At 42.2% G+C, this 23,232-nt stretch overlaps 3 protein-coding genes across 3 annotated transcripts in view; 1 reads left to right on the plus strand and 2 right to left on the minus strand.

Moving 5' to 3' along the window:
- On the minus strand, nucleotides 1-5,344 carry twnk (twinkle mtDNA helicase). Its single transcript, XM_060939010.1, has 5 exons — nucleotides 3,672-5,344; nucleotides 3,337-3,577; nucleotides 3,055-3,162; nucleotides 2,769-2,910; nucleotides 1-1,168 (listed from the first exon to the last, which is right to left on the minus strand). The coding sequence occupies exons 1-5, from the start codon at nucleotides 5,029-5,031 to the stop codon at nucleotides 857-859; spliced, it is 2,163 nt and encodes a 720-aa protein (XP_060794993.1). The 5' UTR covers nucleotides 5,032-5,344; the 3' UTR covers nucleotides 1-856.
- Nucleotides 5,345-5,753: 409 nt separating this feature from the next.
- Nucleotides 5,754-7,431, plus strand: mrpl43 (mitochondrial ribosomal protein L43). Its single transcript, XM_060939981.1, has 3 exons — nucleotides 5,754-6,033; nucleotides 6,422-6,528; nucleotides 6,902-7,431. Exons 1-3 carry the CDS (start codon nucleotides 5,903-5,905, stop codon nucleotides 7,108-7,110), a joined length of 447 nt encoding a protein of 148 aa, XP_060795964.1. The 5' UTR covers nucleotides 5,754-5,902; the 3' UTR covers nucleotides 7,111-7,431.
- A 2,480-nt stretch (nucleotides 7,432-9,911) lies between these two features.
- sema4gb (sema domain, immunoglobulin domain (Ig), transmembrane domain (TM) and short cytoplasmic domain, (semaphorin) 4Gb) overlaps nucleotides 9,912-23,232 on the minus strand; it is a 43,594-nt gene continuing 30,273 nt past the window's right edge. Inside the window, exons 8-14 of the mRNA XM_060939982.1 lie at nucleotides 15,338-15,513; nucleotides 13,578-13,716; nucleotides 13,012-13,234; nucleotides 12,765-12,880; nucleotides 12,424-12,578; nucleotides 11,889-11,950; nucleotides 9,912-11,760 (exon numbers count right to left, since the gene is read on the minus strand). Coding sequence (XP_060795965.1) covers nucleotides 10,790-11,760; nucleotides 11,889-11,950; nucleotides 12,424-12,578; nucleotides 12,765-12,880; nucleotides 13,012-13,234; nucleotides 13,578-13,716; nucleotides 15,338-15,513 — 1,842 coding nt within the window. The 3' untranslated portion in view covers nucleotides 9,912-10,789. The remainder of the gene's footprint in view (nucleotides 11,761-11,888; nucleotides 11,951-12,423; nucleotides 12,579-12,764; nucleotides 12,881-13,011; nucleotides 13,235-13,577; nucleotides 13,717-15,337; nucleotides 15,514-23,232) is intronic.

Below are 23,232 nucleotides of genomic sequence, written 5' to 3' on the forward strand. Positions count from 1 at the left end.
CATAAAAAATACATTTTATTAGTAAACATAACTATATACAAGATATTACACTTAATACTTTTGAATTTCCATATAAAATCATATTTCAGTATTACTTGCATCTATAAATAGATGCATTTAACAAAACTATAAGGTGAATGCTGAATGTTTTAGCACTGATCTGATACTGAATACAAGTATTGTGGCTGATACAGGCCTGAAATGTTGACTTGGTATCAGATCAGCTTTTCAGCCTGATTCACTGACACATTTCATATTGTAATTTTGGTTTTAACTGACAAAGCAAAGATCATGTACAACAGTGCACACAGCTTATGTTATGCACGTTACCATCACATTTGTGTTCTGAAGGGCATAATGTAGGATGTCAGTATTAACTCAGGCATCAGCCAATACTCATATCTCTGATAATGAGCTCATAACGGACTTGAATGTTTATCCTTAACAGCAAAGGTTGATCTCTGCTGAGGATATTGCAAGAAGAATGAAAAAAAGTCAATGTCTTTGTCATACTCATCCAGGATCAGAGTTATGTCCTGTTTGAAAAGCTGGTGTGCTTTAATATTTCAACATTACCTTGCTTCCAGTTCCTGATGAACATCCATCTATTAATGGCAGAATATTATACATCAAATACATTTATATTCCTTTCTAAACTTCCATCTGGAGCCATTGCAGTTCACTGTTTACTAATTTAATAGCAAAAAATGCGAACATTTACCAGATTTCCTGTCGTAGCACCTACCGACATTTTGTATGACAACTGAGCTCAAAAATACTGAGCTGTGTTGCAAAGTTCACTTTCTCTGAGGATTCAATCATGCTCTTTACTAATGCTCCTTCTTTCTCCATTCATTTAATTCTTTTTGGTTGATGGCTCCTTCAGTGTCTTTGGTGTTTTAGGTTCTTTTGCAGACTTTGAGACTTTCTCAATTTTCTCCTTGACTTCAGTCTCCAAGTTCTCAGTATTGTCCCCTTTAACCTTGCGCAATTTTTGCTTACTCCTGACCGGTGCTGAGAAAGTAAGTGAAGACTTGTTAAACTCCAGAGGAAATATCCCCACATCCCCATCAAAGCGGTTCTTGGCCACCTGCAGAGATCTGCGTCCGGGACAGGTAACAAGCTTTTTCTCCTGAAGGATAAGCACATTGTCAGCCTCCTGACTGGCCTGTGAGTAGAAAAAGCAACATTATAATGTATCAAGAATCATCACATCTATGCACATAGCTTTTTTATGTTTATAAGCAAAGATTTTAATTGATGTACAACTCTGTTTCCAAAAAAGTTGGGACGCTGTGTAAACTGGAAATAAAAACAATGTGATGTTTTGCAAATTATGGAAACCATATAGTTTATTGGAAATACTACAAAGACAACATAACTGCTGAAACTTTGGTTTTTTTTTTTAAATACATGCTCATTTTGAATTTGATGTCAGCAACACGTTTCAAAAAAAAAAAAGTTGGTATGGGGCATGTTTACAACTGTGTTACATCACCTCTACTTTTTCCAACACACTGTAAACGTTTGGGAACTAAAGAGACCAATTGCTGTAGTTTTGAAAGAGAAATGTTGTCTCATTCTTGCCTGATATACAATTTCAGCTGCTCAACAGTTCAGGGTCTCCTTTGTCATATTTTGTACTTCAAATTGTGCAAAACATTTTCAGTGGGAGACAGGTCTGGACTGCAGGCAGGCCAGTTTAGCACCCAGACTCTTTTACTACAGAGCCATGCAGTTTTAATATGTGCAGAAAGTGGTTTGGCATTGTCTTGCTGAAAGAAGGAAGGCCTTCCCTGAAAAAGATTTTGTCTGGATGGCAGCATATTGCTCTGAAACATGTGTGTAAATATACCATTCAGCATTAATGATGGCTTCCCAGATATACAAGCTAGCCATGTCGTGCACTAATGCACCCTCATACCATCACAGATACTGGCTTTTGAACTGTGCACTGATAACAAGCCGGATGGTCCCTTTTCTCTTTAGCCTGGAGGATGTGGTGTCCATGATTTGTAAAAAGAATTTCTGATTTTCATTCGTCAAACCTTGGACAGTTTTCCACTTCGCCTCAGTCCATCGTAAAAGAGCTCAGGCCCAGAGAAAGTGGCGGTGTTTCTGGATATTGTTTATATATGGTTTTAACTTGCATTTGTGGATGCAGTGATGAATTGTTTTCACAGATGATGGTTTTCTGAAGTGTTCCTGAGCCCATACAGTGATTTCCACTACAGACACGTGTCTGATTTTAATGCAGTGTTGCCTGAGGGCCTGAAGATCACAGGCATCCAATGTCAGTTTTCAGCTGTGTCTCTTGCATACAGAGATTTCTCCAGATTCTCTGAATCTTTTAATGATGTTATGTACCATATATGATCCCCAAATTCTTTGTGATTTTACACTGAGGAATGTTATTCTTAAATTGTTGTACTATTTACCCACAAAGTCTTTCACAGAGTGGTGAACCCCTCCCCATCTTTACTTCTGAGAGACTCAGCCTCTCTGGAATGCTCTTTTTATACCCAATCATGTTACTGACCTGTTGCCAGTTAACCAGATTATTTTTTTTAAGCATTACACAACTTTTTCAGCCTTTTGTTGCACCTGTCCCAACTTTTGTGAAATGTGTTGCTGGCAAATATAAAAAAAAACAATAAAATTTCTCATCTTTGTATTATTTTCAATGAAATAGGGTTTCCATTGACATATAAATATGGTTTAGTACTAATATCCTCTAGTATGAGGGATATTCAGACTGATATACTAACTTTAGCTGTGCCAAAAATGGATGCTGTCTGAAGTTCTTTGTCATCTTCCTCTTTTCTAGGATGGATGATTAGGGTCACATGACAGCTACTGTTTGTTGCAAATTTTCTGAAAGTCCCAATAATGTTGTCCTGTACTGCAAACCTGGTAAAGGAACAAATTACACCACTATCACAAACTGTTTTAATGCACAGGTAATGGTTTTAATAATGCCTACCAAAATAAAAAACAATTAACAATACATTTTATCAAACAGAATACATGCAGGGATTTACTGATTTGTCTCACTTGTCCACAGACAGGTTCTCCTGCCCCATCATAAACTGCAGATTGTCGATGATCACATGACTGATGTCATAGAGGTAAACAGCATGCTGCATGGTGTCAAGCACTGTCCTATAGACAGATTCTGATTAGAAGTGAAATGTCATAATTCAGGTCAAATTCTTGTCACATGTCTAAACTAGCTCTATTTGAGACATCTCATGCAATGCTCTAGTGACTACTCCAGTTGTTTTAATGTTCTTGAAGACTTTTTGATCCTTCGAATTGCATAAAACATTGACTTACTTAACATTCTGTGGTCCATGGAAGGTCATAAAATAGAGTGGAAGTTCCTCAAACTTGTCAGCCCAGTAATCGTACCGCTCCAAGTTATCCTCCAGTCTCTGCATAGCGAACTGGGTCAAGATGATTTTGGCCAAACGTACGTTCTTGATCTCAAAGCTGCCCCACAGTGTGTTCACTCCCTGCATACACAGGTCAAGAGCATACTCACTGATGAAAGTGGTCTTCCCACTGCCAGTGGGACCTGCAAATATTAAAAAAAAATTAATGTTAAAGTAGTTAATTACACAATATAATGTTTTATACCAATTACAACTGTAATTCATTTGATGCCATACCTGTGAATACTGTTAGCTCCCCCTTCCGATGGCCTTTTAGTATTCGATTGAGCTCAGGAAACCGGGCCCACTTTACTCCTGCCACCTGCTCCACATTGGCGAGCTCTCCAAACACATCATCCCTGAGCTGTTTAAAGGACACTATAGACTTGTGAGCAGCAGGGATGGAGGCCTTAACAATACGTGCAAGGTTTTTGCCTTGCACCAGCGCCTCATTAGGACATGGGTGAAATTCTCCTGGCCGCACAAGAGAACAGCGCTTCAATCCTAGTTTCTTTGAGAAGATTTTTGAAGCTTCCCAAGCACGCATATCCCCACCTAGCCACAGTGTGACCTTTCTAAACTGCTCCAAGTAAGGAAGAAGTACTGGGGGCAGACAACTGACTCCCCGTGGCAAGGCCAAAGCAGGCAGGCCAGTGGCCTGACTCACCGCCATACTGTCAATCTCACTTCCTGTGAGTACCATCTCCGTTTCCTTCTGTCCTACTAAGGGAAGGCCAAAGAGGTTGCAATAGTTTGACAATTTAGGAATACTAGCTTCTGTATACATCACTTGGCCATCATCTTTAGTGGCAGCAGACAGCAGTTTTATGCCACGGAGGCTTAAGTCTCGCCCACTAAACCAGGGAAACACAAGACTTTTAGTTGGCTTAAAGAATCTCACCCCAAACTTCTTCAGAGTTGTGTTGCTGAGTTTACTGATCTGGAACATGGTTTTGATGAGCTGCAATTCCTCTTCAAGGAGATCTGAGAAAGTCATGGAGCTGCTCCAAATCCTGTGCACCTCCTTGAGTTCCATCTCCTTCTGCCCCTGTTCCTCCAAACTCTCAGAGTAGCTCAACAAAACATCTGGGCTGATTGAGGTTTGTTCCTCTTTCTGCATCACCTCCAGACAGTCCTGCAGATCTTCCCAGCTTCCCTCTACTAGAGTCTCTTTACAGAGAAACTGCCCAGTCATTTTGTCAATGAACATTGTGTAGCTGTCTTTCCTAGCTCCTTCATGTATTTGTGTTTTTGGCTCAACAAAAATACTGCTAGCATGTAAGCAGCTATAACCATCGTGAAAGGGAATTCCCTTGGACCTCAGATACTGCTTGATATCGGTCACTGTAATGGGATGGACAGGAACGTCTATCGAAGCCTTTGCATCTCTTTTTAATGTTCTGCAGGAATTAAAGAAAATGGTAGATTTGGATCCTCCATGGAGGTGACACCAAGAAGATCTCCAGCCAGGATACTGCAGCAGAGAACTGTGCACCTGAACATAGGTGATGTATCTCAGGACAGGACGATGGTGAAGTCCACGAGGCAGCCTTTTTAAGAGACAGACTGACCTCTTCAGGAAATGCCTCGTCCACATTTCCTGCTACTTTAAGATAGCAGATTTGCAAGAGAAATAATGAAGGAAGTGCTTTTTGCCATGTGCAGACATACAACTAACGGTACCTGTGCATCTGGCCGTTCCGCCGCCATTTAGCGAACCGATGAATTCCTTCACGATTATTAAAATTTACAGGTTATTAAAAATAGGTCAGAAAATAAAAAATAGCATATATTCCTATTAAATAGCATTAAATCGCTTCACTCGAACGTCAAACTTGTAAATACCGGAATGACAACAATGTACTGCAAAGTGCGCGCCAAACACTATGCAGACACGCGCTCCAGAACATTATACGTTTCCTACCCATATTCACATAGACCCCGCCTCCATGGTAGGATTGGCTAGTGGGTCATGCATGATACGGCTCATTGGGTGAACTAATTCTGAAAATGAACTACTAGCCAATCCTAGTGCAGAAGGCAGGTATTTGTCGGAATACAGGTGGGTTTAAAAGTGATGCCTCCTTACGACCTTGGTGCTCACCTTCCAAAATAAGTCCGTGTCAAATACGGTGCCTGATTTTAGTGTTCCTCTTTTGATTTGTGAAATTACTCTGGTTGTATTCGATTTAAATATATTATTTCTGCTACATGTGTTTATATATAGTGTCATTATTTGAAAAACGCATTTAACTAATTAAAACGCATTTTAGAAATTCGAGATTGGCTCTTGTGCGATTTCTACCCGGATGACAATAACCGTCGAACCGGTGCTCCGGTAGTGCGCGTGTGTCTGTTGACTGTGTTCCTTAAACGAGTTTTAATGTGTAGCTCAAATTGATTTTGGTTCCTTGTACATGTGTGGTTCTTTGAATGCTCAATATTTTTGGTAGACTCCGGAAGTGGTCATGACTGCTCGAGGCACGCCTAGTCGTTTTTTACAAAGCGTTCTGCAGAACGGAGTCGGTCGATACGTGTGTCAGCTGAAACGCGTGTCTTTTATTTTCTCTAAAAACGGACAGAGTTCTTTAGGGGTCAGGTAGGTGATTAAAGACAAACAGTGATCATCCTACCCTGTATCTATTCTCACTGACTGTAGTATTAGGTAAGCCTACAATATAGATGCATGTTGCAGGTACAACAGTTACTAACTGTAAATGTCACTTAGAAATCATTAACCAAAACTATCTAGCCAACAGTGGTGATGTGGTCAGGTAGCGACCCTGATCAAGGGCTAGACCAAGGGTTCTCAAACCTTTTAAAGAAAATGACCCATTTAGCGGTACAGAGTTGTAGATTTATCTGATAAAATGAGCAGTGAGGTAAATAGAAGGTAGGTTTGTGTAATAGTGTAAATACTGAAGATAGTTACAGCCTTTATGGTATTTGCAGAGAATGCACAAAATGTTCATATTTTTTCTGGACAGGGAGTTCATTGAGGATGGTGTGGTTGACTTTGCTAAAAAGAACCCAGGAATTGTTGTCTACGTCTCTCCACAGTCATGCAGAATTCCCAAAATAGTTGCTGAATATCGTAAGTAGGCTTTAATTGTGACTTATTAAATTGAAGTTTTATATTATTTTGCACATTCCAAGACATACTGTACAGCTTGGACTTCAGAACAACTCATGCACATATCCCTTAAATATGTCCACTTTTCAAATGAGTATATTTTAGATTTTTCTTATTTTTTTATTCTATTTATATAAATACTTTTTTAATTCTTTTATTTTAAATGTTCAAGCACCAACCACCAAAGCAAATTCCTTGTATGTGAGAACGTACTTGGCAATAAACTTGATTCTGATTACTGGCATCACCATGCTATAATTTTGTAAAAAAAAAAAAAAAAAAACACTAGTAGTGTGCAGAAGGCTAAATGACCTCTTTTGCTTTGTCCACACAGTCAATGGAAATGTAAAGCAAGAGCTTGTCACCAATAAAACCTCACAACAGATTGCCGAGCTGATTACTAAAATGGCCAATCAGTCTGGTCTGGACATCATCCGCATCCGAAAGCCTTTCCACACAGACAGCCCAAGTATCCAAGGCCAGTGGCATCCTTTCACCAACCGACTGCCCAGCACTAAACCAATCGGTCCACAGGCCAAATGATGACTTATCACCATCAATTTCTTCTTGTGCTACACTGACTGTTTTGACATCTTACAAATTACCAAGTGAATGCAACACCTAGAATGTTGTTGGTATATTGTGGAGAAAGTTTTGCTTGTATAAAATTAGAGGGGAAAAACTGTTTGGTATTGAATGTTTATTGAACACTGAATATAGGCTGATTACTATCAGCCTGTCCTTGACAATCTTAAAATGTAGGGTCCTGGGATGTAGATCTGAATATTGTGTTGTGTGGATTCTGTTCTGACATGATGCTATGGCTCAAGAAATAATAATAAAAAACATGGGCACTGTAGAAAATTAATTTATTGGATATATTGGAAAAGAAACATTGGATATTAGAGCACGCTATTAATATTGTACACTGCATGCTTAATATTGGAAAGGTGTAATTCAAGGATCTTTTACAGTGACTGGGAGAAAAGACATGCAAGTGATAAACATTTTTTCATTATTCTGTCTCTTCCCATAAGCCTTGCATGGAGATGGGAAATGGAAACAATTTGGCACAAATAGAACCATGTAGTTGTTAGAAAAAGGTTTAGTAGGTGCATTGAAGCAAGCCATTTTGGCACTAATGATACGTGTAGGCTGTGGGAAAATCTTGTCTGTAGTCTTTCTGATATCCTAGAATGAAAAAAAAAATCAGAGTTGTATAGACACTATGGACTGAAGCAGAGATCCCAACTGATGTGGGGGTATAAAACAAAACACAGATTCAGAGAGATGTAAGTGATTTAAATTGTCCCTTGTGGTGGTGTGTCTATTAATACAGTCAACATATTATAGTCAGATTAGACAAGTGCATGCCTGTCACATCATCCTTCCTCTGTGAAGACTCGCTTGACCTATTCTGTGGATTACACAAGTCCTAAATACAGCGCTGTTGCTAGGCGACAGCTGCATATAGGGCATACAAATGGGCCTGATAAACTTGATTGAATATGCAGTTGCAAAATGTCACAAAATGAGCCTCTTGTTTCTTTTGAATGTTATTAGTTTAGATAAAATCTTTTTTCCTTTTTACTGTGTAAAACAGGTTCACAACAAACTTTCTGTAAACAGAAGGATTTTATGAATACTCAAATTCTGTAAAGCATGTGTAAGACATAGAAAGAGATTTTCCTTAGTATGAAAATTAGTGCAATAAATTTTAGTGAATTCCTTAATGTTTAGTACAACGAGGCCCACATTTTGTTTAGCTTTTCATCTACTGTCCATGATTCCAGCATGTGTATCCATAGATAGCAGGAGTGAGCTTTCGGCATTGAACAGAAATTCATAAAACAACAAAATGTATATATATAAATACATGGTTTAGTCCAAGACTTAAACATAACTCAGATATTTACCATAAAAAAGACTTGCACAGTAGATCAGTCATATGATTTGCCTATCACAGGAAGTGGTTTGTTGTTGTTTCAGCATGTTATTACTCCTAGTGCAAGTCATTATGATCTAAAATGTGAGTGAGCTGTAGCAAAATATATTGCAGTTTACGCCAAAACACTCACATGAGCTCAACCATAGGACATAACATCTCCAGAAAAATACTTGGCCTATGAGATGTATGACAGTCTATTTGTCATGAAGTCATAATGTCTATGGAAAGTGATGTGTTCTGGTGTACTCTTTATGCTACAATGAAAGAAAAACTCATCACAGGTACTATTGTCACTGTAAGCTGCTCATTGACAAAAACACCAGTCAAGTGCAAAAAGCCAAAAATGACAAGTGTACAAACGGCCAATTTTATGCCACTGATCAATACAAACGCTGTTAAACAAGGGTTATGTTGCACTATACACTATGTACAGAAATATTACAGCCTTCCAGACCATTTTGCTCGTGTTGTAGAAAAATGATTCACATCACTGATATAATACCAAACTGGATTAGCTAGGCCTTAATGTAAACTGATAGTTTCCTATGTGCCTAATGTACTGAATAATAATAATTATTAGTGGTGTGCACTTAATCTCTCAAAGTGATGAAAATGAAAAACCAACTGTATGTGAAGACTGAATTTTAGGTGAACAGAAATATTGGGACAGTATTGGCTTAAAGATGAAAAGAAGATATGATACAGAATAATACTTTTAATTTCTAGGTTATTTGGGTTCTGTGGTAATGCTGATGGAAAACTCTGTACATATACTTACAGAGGTATTTATGGTGGTGGTGTTTCACTTGTTATGAACTTCATTCATCACATTGTGGTAAAATTGGCAATTTTTTTTTATCTTTCAGCTGAACAAGCACTGTAATAGCTGGAAAGTGATGCTGACTTTGCCAAGGGCACCATACATTAAGCAATGGAAATTTTGTTATAATAATGACTAGTTCACTTCAAGTGGCTCAGGGCCATGATGGTGTATTTCAACAGTGCTGCAATATCCTCTTAACCTCCTAAGGCCCAAGCTGTTTTTTTTACATGCATTTTTTATTTCTCTTTGCTATTTGGGCTTATTAGAAGAAAAACTAAGCATCATCTTTTGATAAGATGTACTTTTAGAGAAAAAGTATGTCCACATATGTGGATTCTTGTTCCGTATTTCCATAAAGTGCTGTCCACGCATGTGACCGCTAAGCCCTAGGAGGTTAAAGGTATTTGAACGCATCCCCAGTTTCTCAAAATTTTACTGAGTTGTCACTATTCCAATAACTATTTTTCACTATTTTAAAAAAAATAAAATATGTATGACTGAAACTCAGCTTTAGTCCCTCTGGACATTAAGCAACTCTTCAATATTTAAAAAAACAAACACAAAAAATGCTCATATTTGTTAGTAAAGTGGTCAATTTGTGAAAAAATGGGAGCCACCAAATGCTATAAATGAAAAATACCATGTATTTATGTTGATGACAAAAATAGGCTTCAGCACTGGCTTAAGATTGTTCACAGCATGTTTTCCATTTGCCAAGTTTGTTCTGGTTCTTTATCATCCAGGCTTGGTCTCTTCACTTCACTAAGATCCTCTACTGAATAAGCCTTTCATATTTCCAATTTTAATTATTTGAGAGCTACAACTGTTATATAAGCTGTAAAATCAATTTACATTTGCTAACTATCATCAATGAGATCATATTTTGCAGTTAAATATCACTGGGTGATGATAAGCACAGCTTGAAGATTTTTCCTGGATCTGCTGTATTAGAATTCTGTAATTTGTGCAAGGCCAGGAGCCCCAGTGACCAGAGGTCAAGAACCCTTGCAGTAAGAGACACATAATAAATTAATATAAATGTACATACACTGATTATCAATGTATTTACATTGCTTTTTTCAACCCAGTCAGTGAACATATCTTTGTATTTAGTCCTTTTGTTCTGCATATTCATGCTCTCAGAGTCCTCTGAGAACATGATCTCTATTTGAGGTCTTTCCCTTCCCACTTCAGATAAAATAAATATTTGTTTTAAAACACAATGTTATTAGACATATTATGATGTTATTATAGTTCGCAAAGTCCTCAGTAACAAAAACATCCAAATCATGGTTCATAATATCTATAGGACTTCAGGTGTACATCAGGATACAGTGCAAATACATACAGCATAATACACCACATTTATTTTATTTAATAAAATACAGCTCCAACAACAGTTAAGCCTCCCTCCAAAAAGGTGCCACTACCCTTATGACAGAGAGATGGGGCTACACAGAGCTTTCATCTGGCTGCATATCCAGGTGTGTGTGTTTTCTCTTCTCTAAGATCCTGTTGAGCTCCTCTGTGAAAGAATGGTAAAGAGGTGAGGTAATATCCGAGTCCATCTGATTCAGGAGCATGTAGCTGTTCCCATTTATTTTCCTTAAAACGCTGGGTAACGTGGCCGACAAGCCGTTTGTGTACTCTGTGGATGGCAATGGAGGTGGCATGGGGAGTGGAGGAGCTGGAGGAGGCTCTTTGTTAGGGTTGACCTGCCCATCATCTGGAATAATTTGCAGGAATTCTCCATCTGTTGATGGTCCTCCATAAAGCACATCAGTCCTCCCATTGCAGTGGCTGGAGATTGTCTTCAGCTCCACGTGAGAGCTCCGTTTTCTCTCTGTGGTAGGGGTAATGGACAGCTCTTGGTGAGAATACTTCCTGTGACCAGGGGCACTATGTACACAGAAACTAACATACAGCAGCACCACAGTTAGCACAAGACAGAGTCCACCTAAAATAGCCACCAGCGAGATATACATAGCCTCCATGTGTCGGTTAGTGTGGAACTCAGGCATGGAGGGTAGTGGGGGCAGGGGATGCTCTGTGGATTCACTAGAGGGGCTGACAAATAGTGTGCTAGTGGTGAAGAACCTCTCTGGTAGGGCAGTTGGATCTGTGGGTACCTGTAGATGGGGTGAAGGTGGAGGAACAGGCTGCACCCTAACCATGTAGCTGCGTATGGGAATCCAAACAGCATTCTCCACAGCATAACAGCGGTAATGGCCACTGTGCCAGGTCTGAGCCCCAATTATAAGGAGGCCATCAGTACCGATCCGGTAGCCAGTGTCCACAGCGTAACCCTGCAACTGTTCACCATTCAGAGTCCAGTGGGGAACTGCCAGATTGGAGCGAAGCTCACAAAGCAAGAGCATGTCGTGTCCCACAGTCACTGAACGAGTGTGATGAGTTACAAAACCTGACAGACAAAACATTAATACAATATTAATACACAGCAATGTTCACGAATAGACTGAATGGTGAATTCCATTGAGGAATAAGTGTACAATAATGTAAAAGGACTATTATGTTACACAAGTTACACACCATCCTCTGTGATGTTGTCACACCCTCTGTTACCCATCTGAATGTCCTGAGTTAAGTTGGACCTGAAAAAGGAAACCGACAGTCCTTACTTTAGTGTCAGGTTCTTTGCATAGGTACAAAGCTGTACCTTATATGTGTGGGAAAGGTGTATGGCTTTTTTAAAATGCAACTTTATATCTGAAACAGTGGCATGTCCTGGTTTTTAGAAATGAGCTATTAAAAGGGTAGCAAAAGCACACTAGGGTGTGGCATGATTATGTAAAGAATAAGGCTGTATTTGCTGAAAAACTATTTGTTCCTTGAGGCAAAATGATTGGCTACATAAGATTACTGTAACAATATGATTGCAACATAAGCAAAACATGATTAATTTGAATTAACTTCACAGGAATATTAGATTTTCTTTCATGTCAAAGGCAAGTAGCCAGACTTATATCAAGGTTTGCAGCTGCCACCCTACACCAGAAATTTAGCCCTGTCCTCATCTGAAATGAGTTATGTATGCACATATATTGTTAAAAGAATTGGCCCTCACCTGGCACTGTATGTTGATATTTCAACACACTGTCTCCCATCCCAGCCACATAGTGGGTCTCGTGCAAACACACAGCCATAACATGAGGTGTAGCGCATACAGGAAGACAGAGGCACCTGCACTACTCCCAACGCAGCACTCACATATATACTTCTCTGTTTGTTATACAAGTAAAATCCATTAACTTTCTAGTGTACATTTAAATGCATTTTTTAAACAGATATTGGTAAACAAACTGAGAAAACATAAGAGACAAAACCAACATGCACAACTGTATAATCATGGGGTAAGTTAGTAAGTTGTGCAAACAGTTGGTATGTGGCAGTGAGATTTTATTGTACCTGTTTATATGAAATAACCATGTTGTTTATAGGCTGTGGCTCCTTAAACAGTTGTAGCTCCTCAATTATGTGCACCCGATCTCCAAGCTGTACAGCCTTATGCAACCACCCATCATCTGTTCTTACATCAATGTGCACACAGACATTTTATATTCCACAATAAAGCAATTACATTAAACTTTGATTCTGTTTTTGCATCTGTCTTCTTCTTAAAGAAAAGAGTAACAATGAAATCAGTTTAAAGCACCTGTTCCAGTGAAGATCATGTTATAGGTGTTCCCATCCAAGGCAGTGACCTTATGAACAGCTATCCTGGTGTAGTCAGTGCTCTTTTTGAACAGTAGGGGTCGCCCTCCTGTTGGCTGGACTTCTTTGGCCATCAAAGGGTGTCTTCGAGCAAACATGAGCACGTTGTCTGGCAGATCCCGTGATGTGTTTATGAGCTGAGCCCGGTGCTGATCAGTTATGCACTTGAGAAAGCGGTGGCATACAGGCAAGCAACTGATTAATCATTTAACAGTGAGCATCTTCAGGTTGTCATGCTAACTGTTGGTGCCACTATCATCAAATTTTAAATTCAGCTGAATCATTGTCAAAAATGTTAATTTTATTTGAAGTTCATCAGTTTTCTATTAAAATGGATGAGCTTGTTATGTAACTGAGCATAAGGAAAGAGACTGAGGAAACAGAACAAGTTGAAAAATATCTATGATTAGTATATGGTTGGTATGATGTACTGTGCTGTTTATACTTCCTAAATCAAGTCTGTCTTAAAGTAGTTTTGGTTTGGGATATATTACAGATGATACTCACTGAGCCAGGCCTAAGGTCCGGAACTTTTCCAGTGTATTCCCCCCATTTAGAGTCTTGGAGTTCCATGTAAGGGCCATGAAATGCAGCCTGGACATCTCTGATAGAGTATTGACAAACTGCAGATGTCTTAACGTTTTTCCTGAGAGAGAGAGAACGAACATTCAGGCAAACACTAATTTCTTACAGGTAAAATTCAGGTTATTGTAGTGAGTGTAATCACCAAGATCATCTGGAGTGGTTTTGGATATATTAGATGCAACAATTTCATGGCCTGTATGTTAGAATTTCCATGAACTACAACATCTCAGCTGTGATACTAAAGTGATTCTGGCACTTTAAATTCCCCAGTAAATAGAGCAACACTCTCAGTATCTTGGAAGAGCACAGTAACACAGTTTGTCTAATGATTTTTAACCACGTGCTTGATTTGTACTCTGGGCAGCAGACTTAACCACTCATGATAACACTGTGATAAAAGAAGAGTATATCATATGGCTGTTCTGCCTTCTCATAGACATTATGTGCATAGAAAATGAAAGACTGATACAGTGAGTTTGATGCAGTTTATAGGACAAATTGACACAACATGAATCGCCATAAACTCATTCTTGTTTTTTTCCAAACACAAACCTGCTAGCTCTAGTCCTGACCCTTTTCCAGTCTATTGTTTAGGTCAGGGGTTCTCAACCTTTTGCAACCTGGGCCCCACCAAAGCTGGTTCATTGCAGTTGGGGGCCCCTCTTCTCGCCCCGCCCCCCAAACACACTCACCCGCAGTGACGCCACCCGACCTACAGCACCTTATATCGACCGATAGATAGATAGATAGATAGATAGATAGATAGATAGATAGATAGATAGATAGATAGATAGCCCTGGGCTAGATTATTATTATTATTATTATCATTATTATTATTAGTAGTAGTAGTAGTAGTAGTAGTAGCAGCAGTAGTAGCATTATCCATAGTAGACTAGCAGTAAGAAAACAACAAAAACAACAAATTATTTGGGTAGAGCTGAAATGGGGAAAGCAAAAATACAGTGTGGGGTAGTAGTCTTTAAAAAGACTGTTTGGGTTTTGCGCTGTATCGATGGATTGATGATAGTAGACTAGCGAGAGTCGGCACGAGTTAACTCGGCAAGAAACCAGACTAGTGTGTGTGTGGCAAGCACTCACACGGTGGCCACGGTATGCAGACTCACTCACGTGACGTTGCGTCATGTTCGCGTCACGGGCTTAAAATAACCTACACACAAGATTTTATGATAGATTGATGATAGATTTTATAATAGTATTGATTTGTATGTAATAGTCCAATGTCCTGCATTTTGACATGGGTAAATGTGTTGCATCTGCTTAGCTACTATAGCCTGTTAGCCCCAGATTTTTTTTTTCCTCCATACATGAAGCCTACTCGCGACCCCCCTGGAGTACCTCCGCGCCCCCCCGGTTGAGAACCACTGGTTTAGGTCTTTGCATAGGGAGGTAAGCACATGGGAATAACTAATGTCTCCCAAAAGCCATTTGCTTTAAAGATTCTTCAATAAAAAAAAGCCATATCACATTAATGAGATTTAATGGAGCAGAGAATCTCTCTTCCCAAGGCTTCTGGACTATACCAAAATACAAAATAAAGAATTTGGCTGAAAATAGTTTATCTGGAGGTTTTAATAAGCAGTCTAGATTAAAGTCTAATGAGTGTTTTCAAAGTATTAATTATTTATTTATAGTTAATAATATAGTAACATCACTTCTCTCACCATTCAAGTCCGAACACCGCAAATATGAGGCTGTCATGAGCATTAGGTCCTTCCAGCACATACACACCACGCAGGATGTTAAACTGCAACTCGTACTCAGGGAAAGAACACACAAGTCGGGCCTTCAAAAAGGAGGTCCACTTCCTCTGAAGAATCCTTTGACCTCCTATGTCACTCTAAAGATATAAATGAAATGTATGAAAAAAAGAAAAAAAAACATGAATTAATAAAGATAGTAAGAAATGTATACAAAATTGGTATATAATTGGTGCTGCCAAAATGCTAAAATTGGAGATTTGAACCTGTCAAATTAAGTGTAACAAGATTATGCTCTTTGGGAATAAGCAGTGGTGATTCATGAATAGGAGTAAGTGTGGCAGAGCCCTGTCATATACAATATATCAGCTATTCAACAAATGCTAGACTCCATAAATTTTAAGTTTTGTGGAAATATTAATTACCTCTTTTGAGCGGCCAAAAAAAAAAAAAAGCTGATATTCTGTTGATTTGCTTGCCTTTCTAGATGTTGTATAGTCAAGGGCAGAGAGCTCACTGCCCTATTTAGCTTCCATAGAGTTATTATTGCACCTAGTGTTTAAAAAAATGGACACTACATCAGCTCTAATAGAGGCCCACTGGGGCTAAAATCATGCTGCCCCATGTTTTCTCCATTAGTGAAGGAGGAGGAGCATTGGATAGGGCAGGTAATGAAAAGAAAAAAAAAACACTTTGCAGACACCAAGATCTTGTTTTATAGCAAATAAGTGGAATTAACTCTAATAAACTGTAGACAGTGTACAGTATCTGATGTACAGAACCCTTCCTAATAATCAAATATACCATGCACTGAGAGGCTCTGGTTGAAATTATGGATTCTCTGATGTGACTGGCATAGTACTATATTCTGAGGGGCGCAGCCCCGAAGAAAATAGTACTATGCCAGTCACATCAGAGAATCCATAATTTCAACCAGAGCCTCTCAGTGCATGGTATATTTGATTTATATCCCTCATCAAAAAATATCAAACTAAAAGTGGTAAGATTGAATCTCAGCATAAAGCAGCCATACTTTATGGAAGCAGACATGTTTGTCGTTTACGTCGGCGTGCTCTTCGACCTGAGCATTTGCAATGTACCATGCTATTGCCTGCCTCACTAGGCATGATCATGATACGTAGAGCTACACACACAGAAATGTTCATGGAGCCACAGCTGTGACTCAAATCGGCCATATAGCTTGAAATTGTGACATCAGTTCATGGTATATCCAAGATATACCATGACTGACTCACACCATATCCATTTTTTTATGTTATGAGATACATTGCTTAATCAATGGTGCTTAATCATTTTAGTGGAAGTCCGGGGCAGATCATGACAGTAACCCCCCTCAACGAGCACCTCCAGGCGCTTTAGGAAGAGCGTCAGGGTGTTGCCGGTGGAACTCCGTGATAAGTGTTGGGTCCAGTATGAACCTGTCGGACACCCAACTTCTCTCCGCGGGACCGTAACCCTCCCAGTCCACCAGGTACTGGAGACCTCTGCCTCGCTGCTGCACCTTCAGCAGTTTCTTGACCGTGTAGGCAAAGGACTGGAAACCAGAGGTTTAAGCTGTGATACATGAAAGGTAGGGTGAACACGTCGCATGGTGAGTGGTAATGCCAGTCTAACAGAACATGGGTTGATTACCTTCTTGATGAGGAAGGGTCCAAGGAACCTGGGTGTTAACTTGTGAGAGACGGCCCTAAGTGGCAGGTGGTGCGTGGAGAGCATAACTCATTGGCCCACTCGATAGGTGGGTGCCTTGGAGCGATGTTTGTCGGCCTGCTTCTTGGATGCGAGTGCAGAGCGAATGAGTCTTCTCCGGGCCAATGCCCATGTCCTCCTGCAGCAGTGTATAAAGGCCTGGGCTGATGGTACGGTGACCTCCTCCTCCTGGCTGGGGAACAGTGGTGGTTGGTACCCTAGTGAGCACTGGAACAGAGAGAGACCTGTGGCAGAGGAAGGGAGAGTGTTATGTGCGTATTCACTCCAAGGAAGGTACTTGTTCCAAGAACTGGCATCCCTGGATGCCATGCACCCGAGTGCAACCTCCAAAGCCTGGTTGGCCCGTTCTGCCTGGCCATTGGTCTGTGGGTGGAAGCCTGAGGAGAGACTACAGGTGGCCCCGATGAGTTTGCAGAACGCTCTCCAGAACTGTGCAGTGAACTGAGGACCCCGGTCAGAAACTATGTCGGTAGACAGACCATGTAGGCAGAAAACGTGCTGGATGAGTAGTTCTGCGGTCTCTTTGGCTGAGGGGAGCTTGGGCAAAGGAATGAAATGGACGGTCTTAGAAAAACGGTCAATGACAGTGAGGATGCATGTATTGCCACCTGAATTGGGGAGTCCTGTGATGAAGTCCAGGGCAATGTGAGACCAAGGTGAATGCGGAGTAGGAAGGGGTCTTAGTAGGCCGGCGGGGGGGTCGATTGGCTGTCTTGTTCTGGGAGCATGTGTCGCGGGCTGCCACGAACTCCTGGACAACCTCCTTGATGGATGGCCACCAAAAGTGCTGCTGGATGAGAGCCAGGGTTCGGGCAGCTCCCGGATGACAGGCCAACTTGGAACCGTGACCCCATTGCAGCACCGGAGTTCGCACATGACAGGGGACAAACAGATGGTTACGAGGAATACTGTTGGAGTTACCTTCACCGGGGTCCTGCTCCAGGGCCTTCTGCACGAGTGTCTCAACCTCTAGAATAGCGGCTCCCACCAGGCAGCATGGAGGCAGGATGGTCTCGGGTGGCTTGGATTCCTCTTGGTGGAAGGAGAACATCCTGGACAGGGCATCGGGTTTGCTGTTCTTGGAGCCTGGGCGGTAGGAGAGCGTGAACTTGAATCGGGAGAAGAGACCAACAGGCTTGACGGGAGTTGAGACGTTTGGCAGACTTGAGATACTCCAGGTTTTTGTGGATGGTCCAGATTAGGAATGGGAGGTCAGATCCCTTGAGCCAGTGCCTCCACTCCTCCAAGGCTAGTTTCATGGCCAGTAGTTCACGGTCGCCGATGTTGTTTCGTTTGGTTGGGGATAGCCAACAGGAGAAGGAGCATGGGTGGACCTTGTTGTCGTTGGCCCTCTTGCATAGGGTGGCTCCAACCCCTGACTCAGAGGCATCGACCTCGATGATAAATTGCTTGGTTGGATCGGGTATGGTGAGAATGGGTGCTGTGGTAAACCTGTGCTTGAGACTGGAAAAGGCTTTCTCTGCTTCCTCCCCCCACTTGAATGTGGTCTTGGTTGAGGTCAGGACTGAGAGAGGTCCAGCCACCGTGCTGAAGTTGTAGATGAAACAACTGTAAAAGTTGGCGAACCCCAGGAAGCGCTGGAGCTCTCGTCTCGAAGATGGGGTGGGCCAGTCAACAACTGCCTCCAGCTTGATGGGGTCCATCTGGATCTTGGCTGGTGAAATGATGAACCCCAGGAACGAGACGGAGCTTTGGTGGAACTCACTCTTCTTTGCCTTAACAAACAGCTTATTCTCCAGCAGGCGTTGAAGAACCTGCCAGACGTGACCCCGGCGTTCCTCCAGAGAGCGAGAGAAAATCAAGATATCGTCCAGCTAAACAAAGACAAAGGTGTTAAGAAAGTCCCTCAAGACATCATTAACCAATGCCTGGAATACTGCGGGCGCGTTAGTCAGACCGAAAGGGACTACGAGGTACTCATAGTGGCCTGTGGTGGTGTTGAAGGCCGTCTTCCACTCGTCCCCTTCCCTGATCCTAACTAGGTGATAGGCATTGTGCAAGTCCAGTTTAGTAAACACCTTAGCTCCCTGGAGTAGTTCAAAGGCTGTGGTCATAAGCGGTAGTGGGTAGCAGTTCTTGACTGTGATGGCATTGAGACCTCGATAGTCAATGCAGGGACGGAGCGACTTGTCTTTCTTCCCCACGAAGAAGAATCCTGCCCCTGCCGGGGAGAAGGAAGGGCGGATAATCCCAGCTGCCAGAGACTCAGTGATGTATTTCTCCATGGCCTGTCTCTTGGCGGGGGAAAGAGAGTAGAGACGTCCCTTGGGTGGTGCCATCTCTGGCAGGAGGTCGATACCGCAGTCATAAGGCCTATGAGGGGGAAGGGACACTGCTCAGGTCTTACTGAAGACAGGCTTGAGGTCCAGGTACTCCGGAGGCACGTGAGAAAGGCCGGAAAACTTGCTGGCTGAGGTGGTTTGGCAGGAGGCAGAGCGGAGTTCAAGCAGGAAGGACTCCAGCCTAAGATGGTGTGGCCAGTCCAGTTTAAGTGGGGGTTGTGCTGCATCAACCAGGGTAATCCAAGAATAACGGGAACATGAGGGTTGTTGATGACATGAAGTTGTATAGTTTCGGAGTGATTACCTGAAATCCTTAGGGTGAGCGGGGTGGTGAGGTGAGTGATGGTGGTCAAGCCAGTGCCACTGAGTGTCAGGATGGTGAGAGGGACCTCGAGGGCGAATAACGGGATTCCGAGATCCTTGGCGGTGGCGGAGCAGATCAGGTTCCTGTCCACCCCTGAGTCAACGAGTGCCTGAAGATGGTGATGCCGGTTGTTGAGAGTGATAACGGGGAGCAATGGTCGGTTGGCAGGGGACTGGTTCCGAGCATTGCCTACCAGAGCCCCTCGATTCACTGGTGGGCTCGTCCTTTTAGCAGGCAGGCTCAGTAGATGTGTCCCTGCTGACCGCAGTAGAAGCAAGCCCCCGTGCTCCGTCGGCACAGTCGTTCCTCCGCTGACACCCGTACCCGATCTACCTGCATGGGTTCGACGGACGAGACGGGTGGTGGAGAGGGGCTGAAGTTGAGGCGGCTTCTCTCTCTCCTCCGTTGTTGAACCCATGTGTCAATACAATTGGCAAGGTTCATCAGGCTGGAGAGGTCCGACGGCAGTTCCCGCAAGACGAGTTCATCCTTGATGGCGTCGGATAAGCCATGTAGGAATGCGTCAACCAGGGCACTCTCATTCCAACCACATGACGCTGCCAATGTCCGGAACTCGATGGCATAATCCGAGGTAGATCGGGACCCCTGCCGCAGCTCCATGAGCTCTCTTGCCGCCTCCCGGATGGACAGAGAGCAGTCGAATGTTCGCCTCATTTCCTCAGAGAATTCCTTGAAGCTGGAACAACAGGGCACGTCGGCATCCCAGACCGCCGTCCCCCATTCCCTAGCCTTGCCAGTGAGGAGCGTGATGGTATAGGCTACCCGGGAGCGTTCTGTGGGGAAAGCCAGAGGTTGATGCTCCAAGATCAGCGAGCACTGTGACAAAAAAGATCCGCAGGTACCTGGTTCCCCACCGTAGGGCTGAGGTGAAGGGAGTCTTGGTTTGTGGAGAACAGCAGTGGCGGGAGGTGAAGACAGAGATGGCTGGGCAGGGGTAGGCACGGCTTGGGAGCGCTGGAGTTGTGTGGCTAGGAGGTTGAGTGAGTCAGACAGGGTGGCCAGGTTCTGGGTGATCTGCCTGAGTGGGTCCCGAGGAAGGCTCCTTGCTGCTGCATAGCTGTTCTCAGATGGTTCAGTTCCGCTGGATCCATGTTGGCCAGAATGTACTGTTATGGGTGATGAGATGTGGTGAGTAGGATCCAAAAGCAGAAACACAAACCAGAAAATCCAGTGAATAAAAAAAAAAGATTTAATTAAAGTCCAAGAGAATAAACAAACAAAAATAGCAAAAATAGTGCAGACAAAAAAAAAAAACAAAAAAAACTGTAAACAAAAAACATAGCACAAAAACGTGAAAAAATGGCAAGACAAGAGTGCAAAAACTGTGGCAAAGAATAGGCAAAAACAGAGAGCAAAAATCCAGGAAGCAAAATGGCACAGAGGTGACGTGAGAAACAGACAAGACATTCTGGTAAAGTCCCCTTCTGAGAATGGCCTATTTATACACAGCAGAGCAGACCAGGAAGTGAATGCCGGCAAGATGGAAGTCCCATCCCAGATCCGGATTGTGCTGAGCTGGGAGATAATAAATCCCTGGAGTGGAGGTCCGGGGCGGATCATGACACATGGTGACCTTCTTTCCCATGCAAAGACTATGAAAAAAGTGGGCTGGAATTTTTTCCTCAAGTGATATTAATGATATCATTTGGCTAATGACATTAGTTCTACTTTGTTTGTCTCACACACTGGTAACATGCCTGCTAAATTAAATATAGTTGACCAATAGACATCTAAAATGACTTAAAATAAGCTGGTGGAGGGGTGGCATGGTGGTGTAGTGGTTCGCACTGTCGCCTCACAGCAAGAAGGTCCTGGGTTCGAGCCCAGTGGCCAATGGGGGCCTTTCTGTGTAGAGTTTGCATGTTCTCCCCATGTTCCTCTGTGTGTGGGTTTCCTCCGGGTGCTCTGGTTTCTCCTACAGTCCAAAGACATGCAGGTTCGGCTAATTGGTGGCTCTAAATTGACCGTAGGTGTGAATGTGAGTGTGAATGGTTATTCGTCTCTATGTGTCAGCCCTGTGATGACCTGGCGACTTATCCAGGGTGTACCCCGCTTCTCGCCCATAGTCAGCTGGGATAGGCTTCAGCTTGCCTGCAACCCTACACAGGATAAGTGGTTACGGATAATGAATGGATGGATAAGCTGGTGGACAGTATGCTCGATGACTATGTTGTCAACTCTCAAGTGCCCATTGAGGATTTACTCTAAAAACTCACAAGACAGTTGTCTATAGCTTAAGTCAAATGTAATACCCTCTTGTATTAATATTGTTTGAAGGTATGTCCTGCCCCGTTGTGCCCCACCAAGATCTATGGTCAGAAGCTGTTTCTGGGTACAAGACATGCATATAGACGCATGACAAAGACAAAAAAGGTGGCTCTGTTATACTGTGGAGGATAATTTGCTTGCATGGTTTGGATCCATTTGTCCTCATGGAGGGAGGAGTCACTGCAAATCAATTCCCATTGATCAGCTTTATCCTATGATGAAACATTTCTATCTTGATGAGTGTGGTCTTTTCTAGGATGACAATGTGCCTATTCACAGGGTCTGATTACTCACTGAATGGTGTGATGAGTATTAAAAACAATGTAACTCATATGCAATGCCCTTCACAGTCACCAGATCACAACTCAAATCAAACATTTATGGGAAATTTTGGAGCAACAACTAGCGCTTTCCACCACCACCATCAAAACAACAGTTGAGGGAGTATCTTTTGGAAGACTGTTGTACATCCCTCTAGTACAGTCCCAGAGAATACAGCATTTATGCCACAGGGCACTGCTGCTGCTTTTTTCCATTTAATTTGTCACATATGTCTATTTTGAAAGCAGATGTGAGAGTAAATTGTTCACACTTTAATGGAATCTCAGTGTACTGTGCGTTGACACATCAGTGAATGCAGAATTATCCTCCTCATCACTCCACCGCTTATCTCAATCTCACTTATAATGGAAAATGCACAAAGACTTGATTCTAAGGCTACATCCACACGACAACGGCAACGAGATGTTATTTAAAAATATATCGCGTCCAAATGGGCAACGATCAGTAAAATATCAGGTCCATATGGCAACGCAACGCTTGCTGAAAACGATGCAATACACATGCCACACCTCTAGGGGCGCTGTAAGACGGTCCCTTCGGAGACACCAGAACAATAGAAGTAAGGACGCATGCGCATAAACTATTATGCGCGAGACTTCATATTAGCCACAAAGTCAGGAAAATCTGTTCGTAAAATTACATTATAATGACCAAATACAATGAAAAGTATTTTTCCAGTCTCACCTGTGAAAGGTAATCCCATGTGATCTCGTTTGGACGGCAAACCTGTTGGTACAGTTAAACGCAGCTAATCTTTATTCTCCGCTTTGACCTATCCAATATGGTGGCGAGGATGACGTATGATTCTACGCGGAAGGCGGCGTCTTTAA

Source organism: Neoarius graeffei, chromosome 14, assembly GCF_027579695.1.
Source record: "Neoarius graeffei isolate fNeoGra1 chromosome 14, fNeoGra1.pri, whole genome shotgun sequence".
In the NCBI taxonomy this organism is placed as follows: Eukaryota; Metazoa; Chordata; class Actinopteri; order Siluriformes; family Ariidae; genus Neoarius; species Neoarius graeffei.